The sequence below is a fragment of the Anabrus simplex genome, chromosome 2 (genome assembly GCF_040414725.1).
Source record: "Anabrus simplex isolate iqAnaSimp1 chromosome 2, ASM4041472v1, whole genome shotgun sequence".
Taxonomy (NCBI): Eukaryota; Metazoa; Arthropoda; class Insecta; order Orthoptera; family Tettigoniidae; genus Anabrus; species Anabrus simplex.
In genome coordinates, this window is record NC_090266.1 from 1,172,061,605 (window position 1) to 1,172,088,655 (window position 27,051).

The following is a 27,051-nucleotide window of genomic DNA, read 5'->3' on the forward strand; positions in this document are numbered from 1 at the left end:
TTGTTAATACCTCACAGCTTCCATCATTTGAATATCAGTTGAGAGACCAATGAGGGAAGGTTGCCAATACGTCAACTATTTCTACAGATACAGTACATCATAGGAGCAGGGTTCTTGGTATGCCTTTACTTAGGCTACCTTTCTCGGAAGTACTAAATACAACACAAGCTTTCTGGAACTCCAAGGCATCCTGTATTGTACAGCAATCAATCACAAAGATGAGTCAGATTATTTCACCACTGTAAGAACACAGTTGAAATCGCACAATTAAGGGGAAATGTTTGCTCTTTTCATTTACATTTACCAGGCTATCCATGTAAGTTTATGTAACAAAGAAGGGAATAAAGCTACTAAATAGAGAGTATCAGTGATACGTTAAGCGAAGAGAGTTGTCATACAGGAGCTATGGACATTGTAGCCACCAGTCCAATACACTCCACGAGTCGATAAATTCCCAGACTGCTGATCTTATGAATAGTTCACTGTGTACTTTAGATATTATTGGCCCCCCCGTCACCTTCGAAGTAGCCCCCTTTTGAAGTTGGACATCATTTCCACCAGCATTTTACGATTGGAAGCATTGTGAATCACTTTGAATTTCCACTGTCTGAAATCTTTGCCCCTTCATGTGCATTTTCAGTTTTGGGAATAGAAAGAAGTTGCAGGGTACAAGGTCAGACAAATAGGGAGGGCATGGCACCAGGGTCATGTTCCCAAAAATCATCAGGTCAGGAAAACAGTACGGGCAAATGTATTGCCATGGTGAATAAGTCTCGTTGTTTCGCCACTGATTGGGTTGCTTTCCCCTCGCACCTTCCAGTAGACATTTCAAAACTTGGACACAGAAAGTAGCATTAACTTTCTGACCACTGGAACTAACTCCTAGCGAACAATTTCTTTTTGATCAAAAACCCTAATCAGTATGCACTCAGTGTTGCCTTTGACTTGCCTTTCTTTCTTTGGTCGAGGTGACCCTGGACTTTTCCACCGACTTCATTCACATAATGGGGTAGGAGCGGTCCACCTATTCAATACACACATAAAAATGATGTAACTATATTTTCATAGAACATTCATTGGTACTAGTTTCAGCCTTGGTTGTGAGGTCACCCTCAGCCATAACATTAAAACCATAATTAGTAAAATATCAAAAATAAAGATGGAAGCAGAGTCCATCTAAAAATATGGGGAGAAAAACACCTTAAAATCTAGAGTCTTTGTTGTCAATTTTAAATGTGAGCAATAGAACATTGTCCATCCATTTATTGCTTTCTAGGTTCTTATATGAAGGTAGTAAAATTGTTCAGCTGATTGGTGCAAATATCAAACGTGGCATATTTATGATGGCTCCGATTCCCTTACGTGTAGAAGGATATGGTGTTTCACAAACTTATTGAGCTCTCTGAGGGGGACATCTATAACTTAGATCAATGGACAAGTGGTCTGGTGATAAAACTTGTGTATTTGTTAATATGGATCGAGTATGTTGGTAGATGACTGAAGGAAAGAGAATAAATTACTAATTCGAGGAGAAAGAAAAAGAAAGGAAAAGCAAGAATGAATGTTGTATGAAACTCACCCCACTATTTCACAACTTCATAGGTGTCATAACTAATAATAATAATAATAATAATAATAATAATAATAATAATAATAATAATAATAATAATAATAATAATATTTGTTTTACGTCCCACTAACTACTCTTAACGGTTTTCAGAGACACCGAGGTGCCGGAATCTAGTCCCGCAGGAGTTCTTTTACGTGCCAGTAAATCTACCGACACGAGGCTGACGTATTTGAGCACCTTCAAATACCACCGGACTGAGCCAGGATCGAACCTGCCAAGTTGGGGTCAGAAGGCCAGCGCCTTAACCATCTGAGTCACTCAGCTCGGCGCGTCTTATAACTACAAAAGCTTGCGCCACACTGAACGCGATATGAGAGTGGTGCCTGACAACAGGAGTGAGGGCTAGGGCAGGGTTGGAATTTTTATTCTTTCTAGGTTTTTATTTGTTATATACAGGGAAAATTGCATCAAATAAAATATTTGGTTTTTCTGAGATCTCATTAAGGTTGTAATTTGGATGAAAATAATGTTCCAGATGAATGAAACAATTTTCAAGAATGTTGAGTAGAACACCTTTGTTCGCAACTCCTACCCCACTATATGTGAATTAGCTGCCAATACATATCAATATGAAATTTATTACATATGATATGATGCCGACTGGATTGCCATTCAGTTTCCAGATGGTAGATGTAAACCTAAGTTTCATCACCTGTAAGGACGCTGGAATGAAAGATGGGGTCACTGGCAGATTGATCTTTGTGGTCTGAACAAATGGCAAGTCTTTGCTGCTTTTGGTCATCACTCAGGAGTCTAGGCATGACCTTTGATGTAAACACACTGCACGTGTAAATCTTCTCTTAGAATTCTGTGACTGATTCCCACTAATGCACCAACTTCACCAATGCAGGAAAGCCACTCAAATGTTTGTGAATGTCCCATAGCCTGCTCCTTAAAACCCATCTTCAGCATTTTGTAGCATTCTGAAGCAGTTTTCTATAACCTGAAGCAGAATTTGATGCTAACATGTTGTTAACATAAATCATCCATTTCACTGTTCACAGAGAGCACGTAGCACATAGTTGCAAACACAAATGCTGCATCATTCCTGTTGCACAGAACAAGGTGGGGTTTTCAGCACACTGACTCATTGGCACAGAAGTACTGCATTTGGTGGGTAACAATGATAACAATACTCCATAAGAGCACAGGAAGTACAGTCCAGGAATTGAATGACTAGTTGTGGTAATTGTAGTGCACGTCAAATCAGTCCAATAACCTGTGATGTCAGGATGTCTAGGACTGGCATGGGTGAAGTACACCAAGATCTGAAATAAGGAAACATTTCCTTGCACTGTAAGTGAAGTGCCAATGAGCTCCATGATTGAACAAATCAACTCTTGCTTCCTATTCTTTACAAGGAAAGCAGGAAGGTTGCATGAAGAAGAGGCTGTTTAAGGTAGATCATATCAGGACCTCTTCCAAATTTAAGGTGTGAAATACAGTACACTACAAAGGAAGAATCCTGGTGAGTGAGTTAAAACTATGACCATTATGAGGATCATGTGGGTTACAAAATTAATGGAGGAAGAGAAATCAGTGATTTATACTTGCAGAGAATCAGATAGACAGTGTCAATAATCCAGCATACAGTTTAGATCAGTGATCGGCAGCCCTCCTGTGTGAGGCATACACAAGGATTTCGCTTATGCTTCTGGACATTCTTCACGTGCAATGCAACTAACATAAGTTAACCTACTGCTGAAGGAATATAAGACATTAATCCATAAAAAGAACACAGATTGTCACTAATATTAAATGACACTACACATCAGCCATTGCAAACATTCTACGAGCAATTAAACTTAAAACAAATTTTTGCATATTTAGGGGACTGATATTACACGTCTATTGAAAAACAAATATTTGGTTTCAAAAGTCGCGACATCATGTTATTTAAGAAGTTACAAACTATCAAACATTTTCTAAAGACTGACATTACACTTATTCTGCAAAACAGTTCTTGAATTAATGTTTGCTTATCTAGGATTTAGAGCGACAGATGAATTATTGTTGTTTCTGGGCTTGGCAAGAGAAATTTGGGGGAGAGGCATAATTTCCAGCCTGTATTTTTACTCCAGACAAAAATGTTCCCTTATGCGTGTGTTCATACTGTGTTCTTGAGGTGGTAAGCATCTTAACCAGTCTATATTTACCTCCCTCCAAACCTTCCAACATCACTTTCACGTTGCTTTACTGAAACAACCAGCCAGGGAATCCAAATTTATGAACACAAAGAAATTAGTCTTTGCTAAAATATGCACCTTTGTCAAATGCTATTTTGATGTGCTGAACTTAGGCCCTCCACCTCCCAGGTATAACATGTATATCCACCATGCACCACAAGCAACCATAACTCCAACAGACAAAATTCTGCTGTGCTAGATTGCATTGCTAGTTGTCATCAGGTTGAGTAGTAACTGTTCTCAAGCAGAGAAATTTTATTATTTTGAAACTTCCAACTTACTAAGACGTGTAATAACAATATAAGTCTTCTGGAAAATGAGCCACTTGCAGAATGGTTTGACACTCTGATAGTCTATTCCAACAGAGAAGAGTTTTTAATTTCTTCTGACCAGAAATCTTGAAGTGTGTTTTACCCTAGAATTCTTCCCTTCTTTCCAAAGTACTGCATATGATTCACTTATCAAAAACCAAATCCTACACCCAAAGCACCTAACTTCAATATTGATAACTACAGTAGGTATTCAGAATGAGGTAGTACACATCAAGGAGCAAATGGGAAACCTGCTGGAGGCAGTACTATGAGGACACAGGATATGTCCATGCAGAAAAGGTGAAGTACATATGACAACTTGGACTGCTGATGCAAATAAAGTCAGCATAATAATGCACGCAACATATGCCAGAAAATCCTATAAATTGTGAAGAGATAGCTATGAAAAACTTCAGTAATATAAGTGCAACACTAGCCAAACAAATTAATCGGAATAAAGAGGGTACTGGTACATGTCTTAGTGTTGATATGGTGAAAAGCTTTTGTAAATCTTGACCTAAGAGATATTATTATAACTGGAATGAAAGTACTGCAATTACAGACTTGCTGCAGGAAATATAGAAAACAACACATTAGAATCACATATCTCTTTCTAATGGCTAAATCACTGTCAAAAGTTTATATCATCATCAGGCCAGCAATCCCGAAGTATATACTGTATATCCCTTCTTGAAAAAAGCATAAACTGTGAGCAATGAATAGCTTTCCAATGATCACATTCAAGGCTTAAAAAATTTTGTTACTTGTTTGGGGAAAGAAGGTGTAAGGTTCTTCAAAGAACAAGAGGTGTGTACATGAACTAAAGATACAGGGTGGTGCACGAATAGTTGACACATTTAATTTTAGAATAACAACTTTATTCTTCACAGAACACTAATGAAATTTTAAATACAGGCAGCTTGGACTCTGGAAATACATTTCGCTAATTCACATGTTCAATCTGGCCTCCACTGTGGCGGACAATCTCTTCGAGACGAGTAAGCGTGTTTCTGATGACTTCGCGGCACAGATCTTCAGGAATTTCACTGCAGAGCTGCACGAGCCGAGCACTCAATTCCATGTGGCCTTGAGGTCTTGAAGCGAAGAGGTTTTCTTTCAAATAGCCCCATTAAAAGAAATCACAAGGATTTAAATGTGGGCTTTAAGGAGGCGAGAAGAATCTGCCATTATCGTTGTACTGAGGGTAACGATGAGACATTACACAATCACTAAATACTCCCCTCAAAAAATTAAGAACATCATTAGCTGTGTGAGGTGTTGCACCATCTTGCACCAACCACTGCGTATGAATAGGGATAGCAAGAATTTGAGGCATGAATTCATTCCCCAGCATGTCCTATCGCTGTGCAATAACTGTCTGACTGAAGAAAAAATGGTCCAATTAACTCATGTCTTGACAGACCTAAACACAGACTCGCTTTTTCCCCATACGTTGTTTTTTTTCTAATAATGTCTGGTTTGTCTGTAGCCCAAAACCGCACATTTTGTTTATTAACTGCCCCGCTGAGAATAAAGTAGGCTTCATCAGAGAACCAAATGTTGAATAGTACTTCATCTTTATCTTGAGTCCATAAGGCCTGAGAAGATCTGTTAGCTTATGTAGTACAGTCATTTTGTACAGGTACAATTGAAGGTCACCGTGTAACATTCTTGAACTGCGCAATATTCCACTTTCTCTTGAAGCTCCCCGTGTTGACTTGTGTGGGCTGCGCTGCATAGCAACCCTCAGCGCAGCGATGTTTTCAGGAGACCGAACTGCTGATGCATGTGGTCACTTTTCTTCCTTCATACTGCCTTGTTCTTCAAAGTTTCTGTATAAGCGAAGGACGGTTCCTTGCTCGTGCCCACCTAGTCTGAAATACAGCTCGAAATTTCCTTTGTGTCCCTGTAACACTTTTTGATTCGCAATAAAAGATAACTGTTTTGGCGCGCTGCTGAACGGAGAGTCGGCAGTTGTCGGCCATGGCGTAAAGCTCGCTGGAATGCAGGCATTTGGAGACAAAGCAGCAGTATCACCTCTAGAGTTACTTCCATGAAACAGGGAAGGGTTGCGCAAAATTTTAACAACATAGTACGTAACTTGCATTGTATATTTGCTTTTCAAATGTGTCAACTATTTGTGCGTCACCCTGTAAGACTTTTATTATAAGGCATTCTATCATATGTATGTGTATGTTGGGTATTCAGCCCGAAGGCTGGTTTAATCCTCCACAGCTCCAACAAAGTCTATCATAGACAGCCTAGGCATCGCTGAAGAGGCATACTAGGGAAATGAGGAGTGATATAGTTTCCCGCTGCTTTCCTCACCGAGCCAGAAGTTGCTATTGCAGATCAGTCTGCCAAGCCCACTGAAATGCATGCACCAACTGTCCCTATAGGCGATATTTCCACTCCAATCATAATAGGGACTGGCTGCATAAGGAATGGTATTACTAACATCGCTCATACCTCGGTCACATTCATATTGTCAAAGCCAAGGATGAGACAGACAGGTCAATGAAAGTAACAAATTGCTCTAGCCCATACCAGAAGACATAGCACACAGTAAACACTACATGATAAAATTGATTTAAGAATACAAATCACAGTATTCTTAACTTCATGCAGCATTTCTGAAATTGTATATTATTTCATAATTTACTCATTAAGAGCATTTAGTGCACTGGGCTTCCAAATCACTAACCTCATATAGAATGGAAGGGTGCCAGTGTTTTTAGGGAAAAAGAATATTCCTGAAAATTATGAACATACATAAATATGGTACATCATATACAATAATAATAACAACAACAATAATAATAATAATAATAATAATAATAATAATAACAACAACAACAACAACAACAACAACAACAACAACAACAATAATAATAATAATAATAATAATAATCGTATGGCATCATCAACCATGTGCAGACGTTGTAATTTGACGCCATCTGGCTGTCTGCTCGTCGATTTCGACATTGCTGTTTTACTCTAGGCCCACTAGATGGCAGATCGAGTGAACCAGAACTCTCTTGGACGTCTATGACTGAGATTTAATTAATTTTGTCGGGTAAACACCAAACTTGTCACCAGATATCTTTTACATGCGGACATCGTACGACATGGAGTGTCGAACGGACGTCTTTTCCGCCCTTCAAAAATCCAACTACCTCTGCCAGGTTTGAACCCGCTCTCTTGGGATCCAGAGGCCGAAACTACTACTGATCCACAGAGGCAGCTATATACAGAATTATAACGTTCCTAAACATGTAAGCTTTATTGTTATGAAAGGTGCTTCAGGTGTTAAAAGACGACTGAGCTCTGCAATGCTTTAACATTATTTAAAACACATTATGTCACAACTTTACCTCACAACCTCAGCAGCACTAAAGTTCATACCAATTCTGCTCTTTGCCCCATCCTCTACCCCACAACAGCATCATCAATCAATCAATACTGATCTGCATTTAGGGCAGTCGCCCAGGTGGCAGATTCCCTATCTGTTGCTTTCCTAGCCTTTTCCGAAATGATTTCAAATTGGAAATTTATTGAACATCTCCCTTGGTAAGTTATTCCAATCCCTAACTCCCCTTCCTATAAATGAATATTTGCCCCAGTTTGTCCTCTTGAATTCCAAATTTATCTTCATATCGTGATCTTTCCTACTTTTATAAACGCCATTCAAACCTATTCGTCTACTAATGTCATTCCACGCAATCTCTCCGCTGACAGCTCGGAACATACCACTTAGTCGACCGTCTCGTCTTCTTCCAAGTCTTCCCAGCCCAAACTTTGCAACATTTTTGTAACGCTACTCTTTTGTCGGAAACCACTCAGAACAAATCGAGCTGTTTTCTTTGCATTCTTTTTTCCATTTCTTGAATCAAGTAATCCTCATTAGGGTCCCATACACTGGAACCATACTCTAGTTGGGGTCTTACCAGAGACTTATATGCCTTCTCCTTTACATCCTTACTGCAACCCCTAAACACCCTCATAACCTCCCTCCCTTTATTCGCAATCCCATTTATGTGATTACCCCAGTGAAGATCTTTCCTTATATTAACACCTAGATACTTACAATGATCCCCAAAAGGAACTTTCACCCCATCAACACAGTAATTAAAACTGAGAGGACTTTTCCTATTTGTGAAACTCACAACCTGACTTTTAGCCCCGTTTATCAACATACCATTGCCTGCTGTCCATCTCACAACATTTTCGAGGTCACGTTGCAGTTGCTCACAATCTTGTAACTTATTTATCACTCTATAGAGAATAACATCATCCGCAAAAAGCCTTACCTCCGATTCCACTCCTTTACTCATATCATTTATATATATAAGAAAACATAAAGGTCCGATAACACTGCCCTGAGGAATTCCCCTCTCAACTATTACAGGGTCAGACAAAGCTTCACCTACTCTAACTCTCTGAGATCTATTTTCTAGAAATATAGCAACCCATTCAGTCACTCTTTTGTCTAGTCCAATTGCACTCATTTTTGCCAGTAGTCTCCCATGATCCACCCTATCAAATGCTTTAGACATGTCAATCGCGATACAGTCCATTTGACATCCAGAATCCAAGATATCTGCTATATCTTGCTGGAATCCTACAAGTTGAGCTTCAGTGGAATAACCTTTCCTAAAACTGAATTGTCTTCTATCGAACCAGTTATTAATTTCACAAACATGTCTAATATAATCAGAAAGAATGCCTACCCAAAGCTTACATACAATGCATGTCAAACTTACTGGCCTGTAATTTTCAGCTTTATGTCTATCACCTTTTCCTTTATACACAGGGGCTACTATAGCAACTCTCCATTCATCTGGTATAGCTCCTTTGACCAAACAATAATCAAATAAGTACTTCAGATATGGTACTACATTCCAACCCATTGTCTTTAGTATATCCCCAGAAATCTGATCAATTCCAGCCGCTTTTCTAGTTTTCAACTTTTGTATCTTATTGTAAATGTCATTGTTATCATATGTAAATTTTATTACTTCTTTGGCCTTAGTCTCTTCCTCTATCTCGACATTATCCTTGTAACCAACAATCTTTACATGCTGCTGACTGAATACCTCTGCCTTTTGAAGATCCTCACATACACACTCCCCTTGTTCATTAATTATTCCTGGAATGTCCTTCTTGGAACCTGTTTCTGCCTTAAAATACCTATACATACCCTTCCATTTTTCACTAAAATTTGTATGACTGCCAATTATGCTTGCCATCATGTTATCCTTAGCTGCCTTCTTTGCTAGATTCAATTTTCTAGTAAGTTCCTTCAATTTCTCCTTACTTCCACAGCCATTTCTAACTCTATTTCTTTCCAGTCTGCACCTCCTTCTTAGTCTCTTTATTTCTCTATTATAATAAGGTGGGTCTTTACCATTCCTTACCACCCTTAAAGGTACAAACCTGTTTTCGCATTCCTCAACAATTTCTTTAAACCCATCCCAGAGTCTGTTTACATTTTTATTTACCGTTTTCCACCGATCATAGTTACTTTTTAGAAACTGACTCATACCTGCTTTATCAGCCATATGGTACTGCCTAACAGTCCTAATTTTAAGACCTTCCTTTCTATCGCATTTATTTTTAACTACGACAAAAACAGCTTCATGATCACTAATACCATCTATTACTTCAGTTTCCCTATAGAGCTCATCTGGTTTTATCAGCACCACATCCAGGATATTTTTCCCTCTGGTTGGTTCCATCACTTTCTGAATCAGCTGTCCTTCCCATATTTACTTATTTGCCATTTGTTGGTCATGCTTCCTGTCGTTCGCATTTCCTTCCCAATTCACATCTGGCAAATTCAGATCTCCCGCTACAATCACATTTCTTTCCATGTCGTTTCCCACATAGCTGACTATCCTATCAAATAATTCCGAATCCGCATCAGTGCTACCCTTTCCCGATCTGTGCACTCTAAATATATCAAGTTGCCTATTATCTTTAGAAATGAGCCTTACACCTAGAATTTCATGTGTCTCATCTTTAACTTTTTCGTAGCTTACAAATTCTTCTTTCACCAGAATGAAAACTCCCCCTCCCACCTTTCCTATCCTATCTCTACGATACACACTCCAGTGCCGTGAGAAAATTTCTGCATCCATTATATCATTTCTCAGCCATGATTCAACTCCTATTACAATATCTGGTAAATATATATCTATTAAATTACTTAATTCTATTCCTTTCTTTACAATACTTCTACAGTTCAGCACTAACAATTTTATGTCATCCCTACTTGATTTCCAGTTCCCTGTTCCTTTATCACCGCTCCCTAGGCCATCCCGTTTCCCTGAATGTACCTGAATGACGGTTTGAAAAGTTCTCGGAATCACCACTAGATGTCAGTGCTAGAGCAATGAGGTTCTTGCGCAATAATCACACATCCTTTGTGAGTGAACACGTGGCGCGTCAGTGCTCTAGCTGCAGGAGTGTGGTAGTGACGACTCTTTGTTGTTGTTCCCGCGTAGTGATTTGTGACAATGGAAAAAACTGAGATTTGAGCAGTGATTAAATACTTTGTAAAGAAAGGTATGAAAGCAAAGGAAATTCATGCCGACTTTCAGAACACACTGGGGGACTCTGCTCCTTCATTTTCAACTGTTGCCAAGTGGACCAGCAAGTTTAAATTTGGTCGGGAGAGCTTGAATGATGATCCGCGTAGTGGACGGCCAAAAAGTGTTACAACCCCGGAATTTAGCGCAAAAGTGCATAAAATGGTCATGGAGGATCGTCGACTGAAAGTGCGGGATATTGCTGAATCTGTAGGGATGTCTTCTGAACGGGTATATTATATTTTAAGCGAAGAATTGGGAATGAAAAAATTATCCGCAAGATGGGTGCCGCGGCTCTTGACACTGGACAATAAACGCACCAGATTGGAAATGTCCGAACAAAGTCTGGCCCGTTTTCAGTGCAACCAACAAGATTTTTTGCACTGATTTGTGACTACAGATGAAACTTGGGTCCACTAATATACCAAAGAGACAAAACAGCAGTCAAAGCAGTGGAAACATGCTGATTCACCACCACCAAAGAAAGCAAAGGCAGTGCGTTCGTCTGGAAAGGTCATGGCCTCAGTTTTCTGGGATGCAAAAGGTATTCTGCTGATAGATTATCTTCCTACTGGCCAAACAATTACGGGGCAATACTATGCAAACCTCCTAGACCAACTACAGGAAAAGATACGCGAAACAAGGCCTGGTTTGGCAAGGAAAAAGGTCATCTTTCATCAGGACAACGCTCCGCCGCACACAAGTGTTATTGCCATGCCAAAACTTCATGAACTGGGGTACGAATTGTTGCCACATCCACCTTATTCACCTGATTTGGCACCATCAGACTTACATCTATTCCCCAAGCTGAAAATTTTCCTCGGTGGACGGAGATTTTCTACAAGGGAAGAACTGACAGCCGAATTGGAGAGGTATTTTGCAGGCCTGGAGGAATCTCATTTTCGAGATGGGATCAAGACATTGGAACATCGCTGGACCAAATGCATTAGTCTACAGGGAGACTATGTTGAAAAATAAAAGCAGTTCCAACGAGGTAAGATACTTAATTCTAGTACATTCCGTGAACTTTTCAAAGCACCTACGTAAGATGCAACAATGGATATTAGTGTTCTTGTTCTATCTCTATCACCAGTGAAGGTCTAACTGAAAAAATTATAAATGTGTGTGATATTTCCTTCTCTTCTCTAATGAAAATTTCCAAGTTCTTGCCTAGCAAGTTGTACTTTCCATCTATTTCCTAAACATGTATGAAATGAAATGGCGTATGGCTTTTAATGCCGGGAGTGACCGAGGACATATTTTGCTTGCCAGATGCAGGTCCTCTGATTCGACGCCCTAGGCGATCTGCGCGTCATGATGAGGATGAAATGATGATGAAGTCAACACATACACCCAACCGCCATGTCAGCGAAATCAACCACTTCCAACAAAAGTGATAAGTAGAGGAATTCACTTACTAATATATATCTCCCTATCTCTCTCTCTCTCTTTTTTTTTTTTTTTTTTTTTTTTTTTTTTTCAGCAATGAGTTAACAGAATTCTTGCTAAATTCACTGAAGAGACTGAATTCATGAAACCTTATTTTTGCAGTTGTCTTCATAAGGGAACAATAGGTGGTGCTTTCGTGACCAATTTTGGAATGGGAATGGTCATTTTGCAAAAAAATAAATAAATAAATAAATAAATAAAAAAATATGTGGGTCTGATTCAGTAGGTTCAAGCTACTTCTAGCAATTCTTCCTCAAGAAAGCTTGTCACATCAGTGAAACTGTACAGTTTCCCCTCTACCCCTCAATAATTAAGACAAACATCAAAATAGCAGTTTTAATATGAGCTCCATACCCTTAACTCTGTATGCCATAATTTCTTCCCATTTGTTTCAATACGTTCGCAACTCATAACACACATAACATCACTACATGAAGCTCTCTACCCAGACAGACATAAGCATTTTATTGCTGGCAACTTGATTATAAATTCTGGTTGTATATTTTATTTGTCAAAACAGGCATTTATTAGGAATTAAAAAGGCAGTGGTTTGATATTCACATGAACAATATGGTATAATATTATTGTGAAGTGATGCAGTATGGTTAGAAATGAAATATTGCCATAGTTATCAGAGGGAATGCAACAGTAACTTGTCATACAGCTATGTTATGCACAAAGGCTCAAAAGTATTAAGGAAGGACCTTTATTGAAGTGCATTATATAACAAGCTGTGCAAGATGACAAGAGTTCACTATCCCTACATACTAATTATCTATGGATGAACATGATCTTCAAGATGAAGGTTTCTGTCGAAAAGCATCGATTCAGTTAACTAAATTTCACCAAGTAATAACTCTTGTGTAATGTTTCATGGAATTATTATTTGAAGCATCTGAGCACACTTCACATTCATTCTCATGTATGACTGAGAATAATGTTACTTAATACTTAGAAGCATGTACCCCCCAGTACTAAGGTCATGCTGCAGGCTTACCATTGATAACTACAGGCAAAGTAATACCAAAGTTCTGAGTACTTCATTCCTAGCTGCACCGTATACAGTGTGTGTCTTACAAACCCAGACCTTGCACACGGTGTTTGTATTCTGTGCTACAGGAGCTGCCTCAACCCGACTTGTGTTGCGCATGGCCGCCCTGCTATAAGCGTGTATACAATCTTGTATGAAATCTTACCTTAAAAAAATTGCTGGAAGTGTCATCCTTCATAACGAGGAACTTCAGAAACACCATTAGGATTTTCTGCACACCAATAGCGAGAGTTATGGTTGTTCACACGACCATTAAGGTGAAACCAGGCCTCATCCGAAAAGAACACAAGCTGCGGGTCGAATAAACGATCTTTCAATGTGCAAGATACCACTCACAGTATCTCACTCTTGTGGCTGGATCAGCAGGTTTTAAACAACAGCCTGTGTAAACCTGTACGGTTTGACATGTAGCAGCTTTGTAGCTGTGTATGCACAAGAAATTGAAACCCTACTTCTTGTGCTAATTTTGGGAGTGATTTATTCGGCGACTGTTCAAGATTCGCACCAATGTCATCTAGCTTTTCCTCTTAAAACTGTGTGTGCATGAAAGTTTTTAATTTAGCACCGAGCCAGTAGTTTCAAATTTATTTATAATTACATGAATCTGTGCTCATAAAGTTGGCACTTCACCAGGAAATTGCTCAAAAAATGCATCGCATACCCGTCGAGCCGACTTGTACTTAAAATAACTTTTACATACGAAAATAACCGTCTCAGCATGTTAACAGCTAGGATTCAGACTGGCAACTGCTAGGTTGAACACGTTTACGCTCCTTGCAAGGTTATCAATTATGCATGCGCCTCCTGTACAGCTGCTTAGGTCTCAGAGTAGAAATGCCAATGGACAGTCTGGGTTTATAACAGAGACCCTGTATATCTTGAGGATATCTTATATGCTAGGATATCTTCTCAGCAAATTTTGTATGTCCATACGCAGTTCCCAATTCCTTATTAAACCAAATGAGGAAAGATGGAAGAATATTTTCATAGCTAGACTCTTCACTAAATGGCTCGAATGTGTCCCGTATAGTAATTTTAGAGAAACTAATGCATGATGCTTAAAGAAAATATATGACTGCAAAATAAAGATGAGAGCATGCACAACTATTCTGTAGTGGTAACTCTTGAAGTATTACCACTATATAGCATTACAAGCCAACATCTGCTATAATGCTTAAAATAAGCAAGTACAGAAGAAACAAGACTGGCTTATATACAAGGAGATGAGAGGAAGCAGTAACTCACTCAGATGGCTGGCACCTCCCATCTTGAGTTCCTACTTTATACCTCAACACTCCTAATTTATTCATTACAGCTCTTGGAATACTACACTTCAACAGAATCATATATTTCACTTTTTTGGGGTGGGGAGAAAGAAGAGAGCTACTATTTGCAAGTGACAGCAAGTAAAATTTAACACACTATATTCCCCAGTTAATTACATTCAAATTCATGAATGTGGGGGGCGGGGATGAAGTAATGTACTACAAACTATGAGGCTTAAAAACATGAGACTGAAGTAGTTTTGAGAACAGTTCCAACAAATATCAAAGCAAAAACTAGTTCTTAAATCACCTAAATACTGATACTACTACACTATGCTACATTTCCCAGCAGCAGAACAGCACTACCACCTAACTAATTCAATACCAGCCCACTAGACATAGGAGTACGGGAGTGTGGTACATGTGAGGAGGATACTGAATGTGTGGTTTTGTTGTATGACTGCAGGACTGCAAAACAGACCATATCATAGCTGCAAGACAAAACTTCATTATATGCTAGAGCCAGCAGGAAACCTCCGGTAGTGCACCAAAACCATATTTGGATGACACTTAAATGCTGAAATACACAGACAAATAACATTATTGTCCTGTAAACAACAAACTTCTTATTCCACACACTGAAAACTAGACACTATTTTCTGAACAATTTATTGTAAATGCCTTTAATAGAGCTTTTTACTCCTAAATGTAGGTCAAGTCTATATACCTATTCTAAAATTACTGAGACAGATATGTGCTTACAATTAGTAAAAATTTCTTAGGATTAAGAGTTGTAACTACCATTTAAAGAAATAATAAAATGCCTAACAGCTGTTTGAACAAAAAGGAGATATGTAATTATGTACTCCAAAACTGAATAAAATATACATTTGTTTTAAGGAACTCGTCAGAATCATCATGTGCTGTTTCAAAGCCTCTGGACTCTACGTATAATTGCAAAAACAAAGTGATGTACAGTTTTTATCAATTTAATGTTTAATCTAATATTTAATGCTATCTATATATTTGAAACACTAGGCTGATTTCTGATACCGCGAGTTTGAGAGAACGGCTGAACCGATCGACATCGTAAAGCATTCTGGCGCAAACTTCTGGCCTGTAGATTTTCAGAGTGTCTTTATAAGCAAAAACATTTCTTGCTGTATATTTTTAAATTATTGAAGAAAAATGTAGCACTGTGATTGGCCAAAGCGCTTACCAGTACTTCAAGGCTGCCTGAACCATGACAAGGTTCAGGAATATGGCACGATAGAGGAGGTTGAAGGGGTTAAGCACACACACGCAGCTAGACTTCTTCCTAGTCAGCTGTACTTTGGCTTCTTCAGCCTGTGTTGTAGTGCGTCGTTTGGCGAAGAAGAGGCTATTCAGCACAATTTTACTATTTCTTCTGTAGTTCTCCCTATATTTGCCAGCTTGAAGTGGATAAATTTCACTGAGGCTATTAACTCCTTCCATTCTGGTAGTTAGTGAAGTGAGTCGATCCTCCGTGCCATACTGATGAGCTAATTTTCAATTTAGATTTGGTTGACATGGTACTCTTAACAAACTTTCAATTTTACTATTAATGAAATCATTGACATACTCCAACAAAATGACACAAATGTCAAGAATGCATTTTTAATCGTTGGTCCCAGGGGCACTAGAAAAACATTTACGATATATTATACAAAAGTCCTTCAATTTAGGGCTTCACGTTATATCAGTAACGTGGACAAGAATAGCCGCTGTTTTACTGCCCAGCAGTTGACAGTGCACATTACATTCAAAATTCCACTAAACATAAATGAGTGTTTAGTGTCTGAATTAAAATTAAATTCCAAAGCAGCTGACGATAGTTGATTTGCACAGTTCAATAGGGGATGAAGCCTCAATGGCAAATAGTCATTCATTAATGCGTGTGAATCATCTTCAAAAATATATCATAAGTAATGACATTCCATTCCTTCTGGTGGGAAAATTATTGTTCTTGGAGGAGATTTCATGAAGTATTTGCCTCTTTTGCCACATACTTTTTGCCAAACGATTATTTATTTATAACTGTACTAAATACTCTCCTCTTCGACCCTTCCACAAAATACACCACTTACATAAAAATATATGGGCAAAACACCAAAATCAAATTGAATTCGCTGATTTTTTGCAAGAAATCTGCAATGGCAACTATCACTCTGTAGGTGGTGACAGATCAAATATTACTGAACTACCAGCTAGAATTTTAGCACATAATACTGTGACTGAAATTTATTCACTTCTGCAAATGATGTAATTTTTTCAAAAGTTGTCATTCTTAATTAAATAATTAATCTTAATTCTTAATTAACTGATTAATTAATGAATGAATTAATTTGACAGTCAATGGACTTATACCCAGCAATTCGAAACTATACATTAGCGTCAACAGATTTATACTGAAGATGAAAGCTAGCAACCTCAATATCCTATATTATTCTTGAATTCCTTGGAATGAAGGGTTTGCCTCCACATATTCTTATTCTAAAAATTGGAGCCATAGTTATGCTCCTTATAAATCTGAACATTTCCCAATGGCTCATAAACGGAACCAGATTAGTGCTTAATTGCAAGAAATATGTACAAAAATTGTTTAGATTCAGAAATAATAAGTGGTGATAAAGCTGGACAGAGAGCTCTAATCCTTTGAAGTCGGCTTAACAACATCCGATCAAACACTTCCATTTTCTTTCAAGAGGCGTCAATTTATAATTTGCTTACCATGTTGTATCACGATCAATAAACTTCAAGGGACGTGAAGTTCTCTATTTACCTCAGCCAGTTTTCAGCTATTGCGAGCTGAATATTGCTATGTCAAGAGAGCGATATTTTAAGTTGCAATATTGCCAATAGGTAACTGTACAAGGAATGCAGCAAGCAAGTGGCTGAGCGGTTGTGGTCACGTAGCTATCAACTTGCATTCGGTAGATAATGTGTTTGAACCCTAATGTTGGTAGCCGTGAAGATGTTTTCCCATGATATCCCATTTTCACACCAGGCTGCTTCCTTTCCACGTAATGTCTTAAATTTCTTTATTATATGAGTCACCTCCATAGTTTGGGAATAGCCCCTGTTTCATCGGCCCAGTGCCCTTTAGGTTTTAAGTGTTCATATCTAGGAGCGCAAGTATTCGCCTCCTTTCATTTTGTGTTCGGGCCATTTATTTAACTGTTATTTCTTTTACACGAAGGCCCTATAGGTTGGGTATGCGATGCCCCTGTTTCAAATTTTATAAGTTGGGCAATGGAAGGCCAAAAAGTTGTAAGATATTTTTGGTGTCGCCTTGTATAGGCATGGAAAACTGAGAGCACGTCAGGTCTTTTCGTGTGTTGTAAAAGTGCCTCTGGGAGGCTTGATATTGTGAGTACGGAGCTAGTGTTCCATTGTATTGAGGGATTTCTGCCCTTGTCTAAATTTGTGCCTTTGTCAATTTTGAGCTGAGCGCTCAAGAATTGTGAAGCGAGGGGCTGGAAGCCCGGATTACTAAACAGTCACTACATTTTGGATGTTCTTGCTTTGTATAAAGTTTGTCATGGTATCTGATATGTCATTGTTATCTCACTAAGTGAAAAGTTGTTAAAGTTTTGTTGTTGATTTTTGAAATTCCAAAGAAATATAACCTTTGCTAAAGTTTTAAAACATTCTTGAATTTGTAGTTAGACCCATTCACCCTGGCACCTTCTTTCTCCTCTGCTGGTCCACGGGTAACCCCGTAACACAGTTGTCTCCCATGATCTACCCTATAAAAAGTCCTGGGTAGCACATTATTGCATATGACCTTCTGAATCTAAAATATCTTCTATATCACTGGGATTCTGTAGGTTGAGCATCACTGGAATAATCTTTCCTAAACCTGAATTGCCTTCTATCAAACTGGTTAATAATTTTGCAATGCTTTCCCAGAACTTACATGCAACACCACCTTGATTCAATTTCATGCGTTGGCCGCGCGGTTACGAGCACGCAGCTGTGAACTCGCATCCAGGAGATAGTGGGTTCGAACCCCACTGCCGGCAGCCCTGAACATGGTTTTCCGTGGTTTCCCATTTTCACACCATGCAAATGCTGGGGCTGTACCTTAAGGCCACGGCTGCTTCCTTCCCATTCCTAGGCCTTTCCTGTCTCAATGTTGCCATAAGACCTATCTGTGTCGGTGCGACCCAAAAAAAAAAAATCATATGCTACATTACATCTGGAAGAATTGATCTACCTGTTACCAGGCGAGTTGGCTGCATGGTTAGGGGTGCGCAGCTGTGAGCTTGCATCCAAGAGATAGTAGGTTTGAACCCCACTGTTGGCAGCCTTGACGATGGTTTTCCATGGTTTTCCATGGTTTCCCATTTTCACACTAGGCAAATGCTGGAGCTGTACTTTAATTAAGGCCATGGCCGCTTCCTCCCCACTCCTGGGTCTTTCCTATCCCATCGTCGCCATAAGACCTATATGTGTCGGTGTGATATAAAGCAAATTGTGAGAAAAAAGAAAAAATAACCTCTTTCAGTTTTGTATTCCCAACTTGACATTCAATCTTCGTAAGTTTCTTCCCCACTGTCCTCACCACTTTAACCTTGGAATAGCCAATTTTCATATTATATTCGTGTAGCCCTTTTCAGGTTCACAGATATTTAACTGTACACTTTCATTGCAGTCTGTTGTTAAGAGCAAGTCATTGGCAGAGGCAAAACTGGTTACTTCTTTTCCACTGAACTGAATTGGAAAGGAGGTTGCCAATCTAGATAACAAATAAGAGTTTTAGGAGCACTCTGGTCAGCATTAAAAAAAAAGTGATTTCTGTGTTAGTCATGTCCAGAACAGTGTAACTGGCTGCCTAACCTATGATATAGTTAGGTGCATGGCTATACTTCTTGAACACATTCAACAAACCAATTATTGCATCAAGAAATTTGAACATTTTGTAGATCAGCTACAAGGAATAAATAGTGTTCTCCCTAGGATCTTTTTAATGGACATTTTTACAGACTGCCCATCTAACATAACATAGATATGTGCTAGTTACATAATCGTCATCAATGTCCCACTCCAGTTGCCCGGGTGATACATATTTGAGTCATTGGATGCTCCAAATTACAGTGTAAATACTTTAAAACTGTTTATTCAACAGATAAATTGTAATTATTGGCAGCATAATTGCATCCGTTACATAGGATTGTAAACATTTATCTTGACTATCATGTAGTGTCATGCGCGGTGTCTGGATTAGCGTGGAATCGCACGCGAGCACTCAATTCCGTAGGACTTCGCAAACCCTTTGCCACTTCACCCACAGAAATTGAGTGGTAAGCTACGGTGTTACGTGATTATGAACGTGCAGTAGATTACTAGAAGTTCAAAATAATCTGTTATGTCTTATTTGTGATAACCCTGAAATAGTTCAATTTTGCAGTTAATGTTTACCTGTCTGATATTACTGTTAATACCCTGAGCAGAATAAATTGAAATTTTATCATATTCATTTCTTCATGGTATTCCCCATCCAGCTACTCATTCCTGCCACCTGGTTGACGAAAATTTCTGGGGAGAACCCTGATAAATATTCATGACAGTGATATGAAGGTCAATGTTGATGTGGTGTTCCAATCAACTTTATAATTTCTATATGACATGTGACGTTTTCCCAACCAGCATCAAAGCTTTCTTCATCCACTTTTCAAAACTGTTTTTATTTATACAATTTGCTTTATGTCACACTGGCACAGACAGGTCTTGTGGCGATGATGCGATAGGAAAGGGCTAGGAGTGAGAAGGAAACAACCGTGACCTTAATTAAGGTACAGCCCCAGCATTTCCCTCGTGTGAAAATGGAAATCACAGGAAACCATCTTCAAGGCTGCTGGCAGTGGGGTTCAAATCCACCATCTCCTGAATGCTAGCTGGTAACTACGTGATGCGAACCGTGAGGCCACTTGCTTGGTCATCGACAGTTCATGGGCCACATACTTCCAGCAGAATGCAAATACTACAAACAAACTAAACGGTCACCACAGAGAGCTCCTTAAATACAGTTGCCACCAATTTTTTCATGGAGAAGTTTCTTAATACAATTCTGTATCTCAAAAACCAATGAATTTCACAAGCAGAGAGATGCATATTTGTATACGTTATAAACAAAATGCTTTAAATGGACTTCAAAATGCCCATCCATTACCCTCCAACACAACAAACAATGCAGTATGATAGAGAGATTAGACCTTCCTTCAGTTGGCAGAATCTCTACCTGCAGGCCTAATCAATTTGTAGCGAACAGCAAAGTGTTAGACGTGATATCTCAAGCAACTCTGTAATACAATAGATATAACCATTTTCAAGATTATTATGTTTGTATCTTGGCTGCACACAATTGAGTTGGCATGAGAAATGTTATCTAATAAGATCTGCTCAAATACTGAGGAGGGTGATATTTGCCCATGGTAGAAACTACCAGAGGTTTCACAGCAACATTAACTAGTCATTAATCATTTCTGGTTCCTTCATTCCTTTTGTTCCTGTTTTAACAAGTAAAAACTTCTAGAAATCCCTGATAATGCATACTTACCATGTTGCTACGAAACTGGTTGTCGAGGAAATGAGTGGCTACATGTGCAGGCAACAAATTAAAGAGTATTCTTTTATTGCTGTGCTGCAAAGCATCCATTTCCCGTTTCTCTTCATTTGCCTGTAAATGTGCAGTAAAACAAATCTTTAGGAATACAATACAGTACTTGAGAATTGCATCAAATACTACAATATTAAAAAGTAGGAGCTTAAACTGATTAAAAGATCATGCTTTATGGCAGTAAAACAATATCAAATAGTACTTATTAAAATGTGGGCTGAAGGAACTGTATTAACACTACAACCGCCGGAATATATTGTATACCTGGAACTGCCGATGCAGTCATTTTGACCGCTATTGAAATTATTATATTTTCGTTCTCGATACGCACGATTACTCATTATTATCATTTTAACTCTGTTTCTGTACATTTGTTTGAGTTTCAATATTGAATTATCAATAAAAAGACACCACCCACTCATTAAACTATCATCAGAAACATGCCACTTTGAATATGGAGTAAGTCCTGGATTTTTTTTTTTCAAGGGTGTATGGCGAGCAATCCAACCAAGTGTCATATTCCCAGTCTGCTACAGTCCACTCCCTGATGCCATCAGTACCTAATAGATCATTGTCTAGCCATGGGAGGCTTTTACGTTGGTTGTTGCGTCTCGTATTATACCATGATTTACGGGTTACTGTTTCTAAGTTTGTAATAGAATAATTAAAAACTCATAAGTACTCAGCCTGTGCAAGGCATCATTATAATCTGATTATGGCATAAATCAAGGAATTATATCAAACTTGTTATGCTGATAGTTATAATAATACGAGGGGCGTACTCTATTGTTTTACACTTTATTTTTGGTACGTCCAGGTATGGTTCACATTTCACCTTTGAAGGGGGTGACGTGTAACTTGTGTATTGTTCCACCATTTGGTAGTAGCACACGAACAGAGGCCAATGAATGCACTCATCATAGCCATTTCATAACAATACTGTCAGCGTAGGAGCAGACCAAATGGAAGGCAACCGTCAGGGACAGCGCTATAAGACTTGGTTCCTATGGAAAGAAGGTGTGACCACTGCAGAAATTCACCCGCGCTTAGTGGCAGTCTGTGGAGAACATGTGCCATCACGGAGGAGAGTTTACAACTGGTTGGACGGTTGGAAAATAGGGCGCACATCGGTGGACAAGGGAACCAGTTCTGGAAGGAATGTGACAGTGTCAACACCAGCCAACATTGCCCAGGTCAAACAGGCCATCCAAGGAAAAATATGCATCATATTTATGGAAATGGAGGCAGCCACAGGAATTAGCCTAAGGTGCCATCCACCTGGATGCCTAGAATCTTGTCTGCAAATGAAAAGCTGTGACGTGTGGACGTGTGCAGAGGATTTTTGCAACGCCATGATCAAGATCCATCCGACTTCATGGCTAGGCTTGCGACTGGTGATGAGACATGGAAGCTCAGGGGCAGTCCACCGCCAAAGAAGTAATGTTCGAGAACATGAAGGAACCTCTACGTGATCGCCGTTTTGTGGATTTTGCAGAACTAGACACAGATGTCAAGGCATGGGTACACAGCAGTCCGAAAGAATGGTTTCAGGAAGGTCTAGAGAGACTGACATATCGATGACAAAAGTGCATACAGTTACAAGGAGATTATGTTGAGAAGGTAGACGTAACAACTGATGTGTAATGTATTTCATTTGGGTAGAAAACAAATAAAGTGTAAAACAATATAGTATGCCCTTTGTACTAATATCAACTTACCTTCAGCCTGAACACTACAGTTTTCAGCGTGATATGAATCACTGCTTTCCGAGTTATCACTTGACTTCATATCTGGACCACATTTTTCATCAGACATAACTTCAGGAAAGTCATGCAATAGACTCAGCAACTGATGGTTTAGGGGACATGTTTACTGTACTGTGACAAGCTGACGAATTGACAAAAGCCGACGAATGATAACACTACCGGAGACACAGCGGAAATAATGCTCATACAATTCGTAATATATCCCAGTTCAACTGTTGTGGTTTTGTACATTACCGTTGTTGATAGGATAATTATAAGTAGATGATTATATCTCAAGGAGAGGTATGTGTTACAATACATTTTATTATGATAATTAATACAGCGGTCAAAATGACCGCTCCGGCGGTAGTAGGTATAGCCGTTACTAACGCCCCATTTATTGATGCAAAATTAATTATATTGAATATGGATTTTCCTGGGCACTATTCAGGAAAAGTCACTGCAGCCAATATCCTACAATAAAAACTGTAGTCAAAATTGAGTTTGGAAAATGTGTAGCGGTCATTTTGACCACTCCGACGGTTCTAGTGTTAAAAATTGGTTCCAAATCCTCTAAACTGAATACAGCCGAAACCGGGAAGAGGTCCCTCTTTAGAGCATTTTCCTGGTTATTATGCCATTATTCTAAAGTCCCAGACCATGTCCTCTCAAACATATATTAAAGAAACCTGGATAGCACATTTACGTCACTCTTTAGTACGTTTGTAACTCCCACCATAAGAAATTTAAATTAGCGTTCCCAGCCACGTTGTGCACCTGATGGGCCAGCAACAACACTCTATATTAGCCCATGACTTGCGTACTACAACTTCATGGCCGGACCCTTACGGAGCAAGCCTAAGATTTCTGAAGAGCGTACTATGGCTTTGAGTTGAGAATACAAATTAACGAACTATTGGAGATCTGTGGAACAAATGAATTGAACTGAACTAGTAGCGTTTATTTAGTTGAGTGGAAGTCCACTATGAGTACGTATGAAGAAAACTGGACAATGACTATTTCATGTTGACATCCAAGCAGGAATGTGTATTTGTATTTACGAGTTGCTATATTGCCAGGAAAATTAGGCTGATGTGTATTTTCTGATAATAGCTACTTGTGGATAGTGTTAATGTTCAGATGATAATTTCTACTTGCAGGCAGCAGTTACTTTACCTGTGACTTTTGTGTATTTCATTTGGTGTGTTGAAGTATAGTGTGTATTTAAGTGCCGAGTGTTCATTATTATTCTTTTTCTTTGCAAGTTGCTTTACGTCACACCGACACAGTTAGGTCTTATAGCGAAGATGGGACAGGAAAGGGCTAGAACTGGGAAGGAAGTGGCCATGGCCTTATGCCGACAGTGGAGCTCGAATGCACTATCTCCCGAATACTGGATACTGGCCGCACTTAAGCGACTGCAGCTTATCGAGCTCGGTGGGTGTTCATTAGGTTCATACTTCATACTTTTGTGTGAGGTATTAGTGTGGTGTTTATTTAGTTTTCTTGAGTGTAGGTAATTAAGTAGGGTTATAATGAAGCACCAAAGGCATATTTTCCTCTGCAGAATCATGATATAAAATGAAGCGTGAATACAAATAATAACTGAGTAGCAGCTCTTTTCTTATTAATGAAATACTTGTTCAAACTACAACATCTAACACACTGCTGACATACAGCAATGTTTATCAGAATAGTTCAGTTCAGATCAGTTAGTTCATTCATTCTTACCTACTGGCAACATTAAGCCAGAGTATGCTGTTCGTAAATCTTTGGCTTGCTCCGTAAGGGTTCGACCAGGAAACTCTAGTACACCCGTAAGGGGCTACATAAATTAGGCCTACTGTAGTTATGCATAGTGGATTGCAGGACATTCAGTTATGGAGAAGAAGAAAGCTAGACAAATTAAATTTCATCGAGAAAATGGAAAATCGCCCAGATGTTGGACATTCCCATGACAACTTTAAATATAATTGTAAACAATGGGTATAGTTCACATTTATATGAATGCTGATGTTTTACTATCCTGGTGTTCTTAAAATGTATTATTTCTTTATTTATTTCATTAATTATAATTGTAAACAGTGGTTTCTTTGTTTTCATCATTATTATTTTTATGTTCAAACCTAACCTTAACTCTTTCGCTGCGGAAGTCTACTTTTGTTGATTTGCTTCCCTATAGCATTCGCTGCGGAAATTGACTTTTGTCGACTTGGTACTTCCCTGCTATATTTTCCACGCGCTTCTTTAATAAAGGCGCATTTAATAATACAAACATCTATAGTCATGTATTGACTATGTACTTAGGATTGTTTGAAAACGTTGCCGCGAATACTGGACCTATGTTTACTTGTAATCTTCCGCCTGCCCGCCAACATTCCTGTCAGCTGTCTGGCTGATAGCAGGCTTCACTCAGCAGCTATGAGCGAGCAGAAAAACATTAGTAATGACAGTGACGAAATCTTCAATCTTTTAGTGGCCGATTCTGATTCAGTCTGTTCAGTAAATTTGGACAATGAAACAAGTGATGATGTGCATAGTAATTGTTTGGAAGAAAGTGCCAATGAGGAAGATCTTCATTTTGTTTCGGACTAGCGGGATATTAGTGATGGCATTGAAACTTCACTAATGTGAGGAAGATTATTGTACAATAAGCTTCAAAAAAAGGGCAATTAGTGCTCCTGACTTCAGAAATTCTGTCATAATCGGACTTCTACGAGAGTGACAGCGCAGTCCGCTGGCGAAACAAGGAAGACCTTCTGATTACATACCTCAAGCACGCCTGACGGAGACGCACTTTCTTGGGGAGCAGCAGGACAAGAGTCACAAACCTAATTGTGTTGTTTGTTCCATACTACCAGCAAAATGTCAGAGAAAGGAAAAGGACTGTGCAAGAGAAAACAGACAGTATTTTTTTGTAACAATTACCCAGGGCAGCTTGCAATGTGTCCAGTTCCATGTTCGGAGATGTATCACAGTAATGTGTGTTTCAAGGTCAAATGTCACTGCTAGTTTGCCAAAGTTGAATTAAAAATGGTGCAATGGTGTTAAATGTCACTAACCTTTAACAAAAATTAAATTTCAGTTCATTTGGAAAATACAAAATAAAATACATTTTTCTGTGTGTTCTGTTTAAAAATAGCGCAGCGAAAGAGTTAATTTAAACAGTGAAATTGTTTTTCACATTTTTAGCATGTTGCCTCTGACTTTTTTTGGTCCCCAAAAAATGTCCTAACCAGTTTTGGCTGTACCTGTACTGTCCAAATAGAGACCATTCTCCTAGAATGGCTAATACTGCAGTAATACATGACAAATGCATTCAACTTATACATGGATCAAGTAGCAAATATTTAAAAATAAACTTCAACATATTGTATTTAATTGGTCCGCCTATTCAATAAATCATCATCATCATCATCATCATCATCATCATTTCCCTTTACCTAGCTGTAGCCGGGTAGGGGCAAATATGGTTCCTCTCCACTTTCATCGGTCTTTCCACCACTCCTCCTCCAACACTGTGTCCCAGTCCAGGTTTCTTTCTATAATACTGCATTGGATTGTGTCTGTCCTCCTTAATCATGATCGTCCATGGCCTCTCCTTCCTTGCATTTGCATTTTCATCACCTTTCCTTTGGCATTCTTTCATCACTTTATGTGCTCAAACCATCTTAGTCGGCTCTTCTCCATTCTATCATTCATTTTTTCCACTCCAATTTCTTCTTGGATTTTCTCATTCCTTATTTTGTCTCTTTTACTCTTCTGTTTTGTACTCCTCAAGAACTTCATTTCAGCTGCCCGTATTTGACTCTCATCCTTCTTTGTCACTGTCCAAGTTTCTGCTCCGTAAGTTGTTACGGGTACGTAATACATCTTGTACATAGTTTCCTTTGCTTCCATTGGCACATCTTTGTCCAATAACATGTTTCTTACACTATGATAGAAACAGCTTCTAGCTTGAATCCTCTTACTAATCTCAGCATCCAGTCGAGCATTCTCCATTAATTCACTCCCCAGGTATTTGAACATCTCTACTACTTCCAGGGGCTTGTCTGCAAGTCTAATCTGACCTTTCCCTTCTTTCTCCCCTCTAGTTATAACAAGAGTTTTGCTCTTTTCTACACTTATTTTCAATCCACATTCTTCGATCTTATACATATTCAATACATATATAATTTATT

General features: G+C 38.8%; 1 protein-coding gene across 1 annotated transcript in view; it reads right to left on the reverse strand.

Moving 5' to 3' along the window:
• rut (rutabaga) overlaps positions 1-27,051 on the reverse strand; it is a 1,268,721-nt gene that overhangs the window by 160,220 nt on the left and 1,081,450 nt on the right. Inside the window, exon 19 of the mRNA XM_068226417.1 lies at positions 21,066-21,185. Coding sequence (XP_068082518.1) covers positions 21,066-21,185 — 120 coding nt within the window. The remainder of the gene's footprint in view (positions 1-21,065; positions 21,186-27,051) is intronic.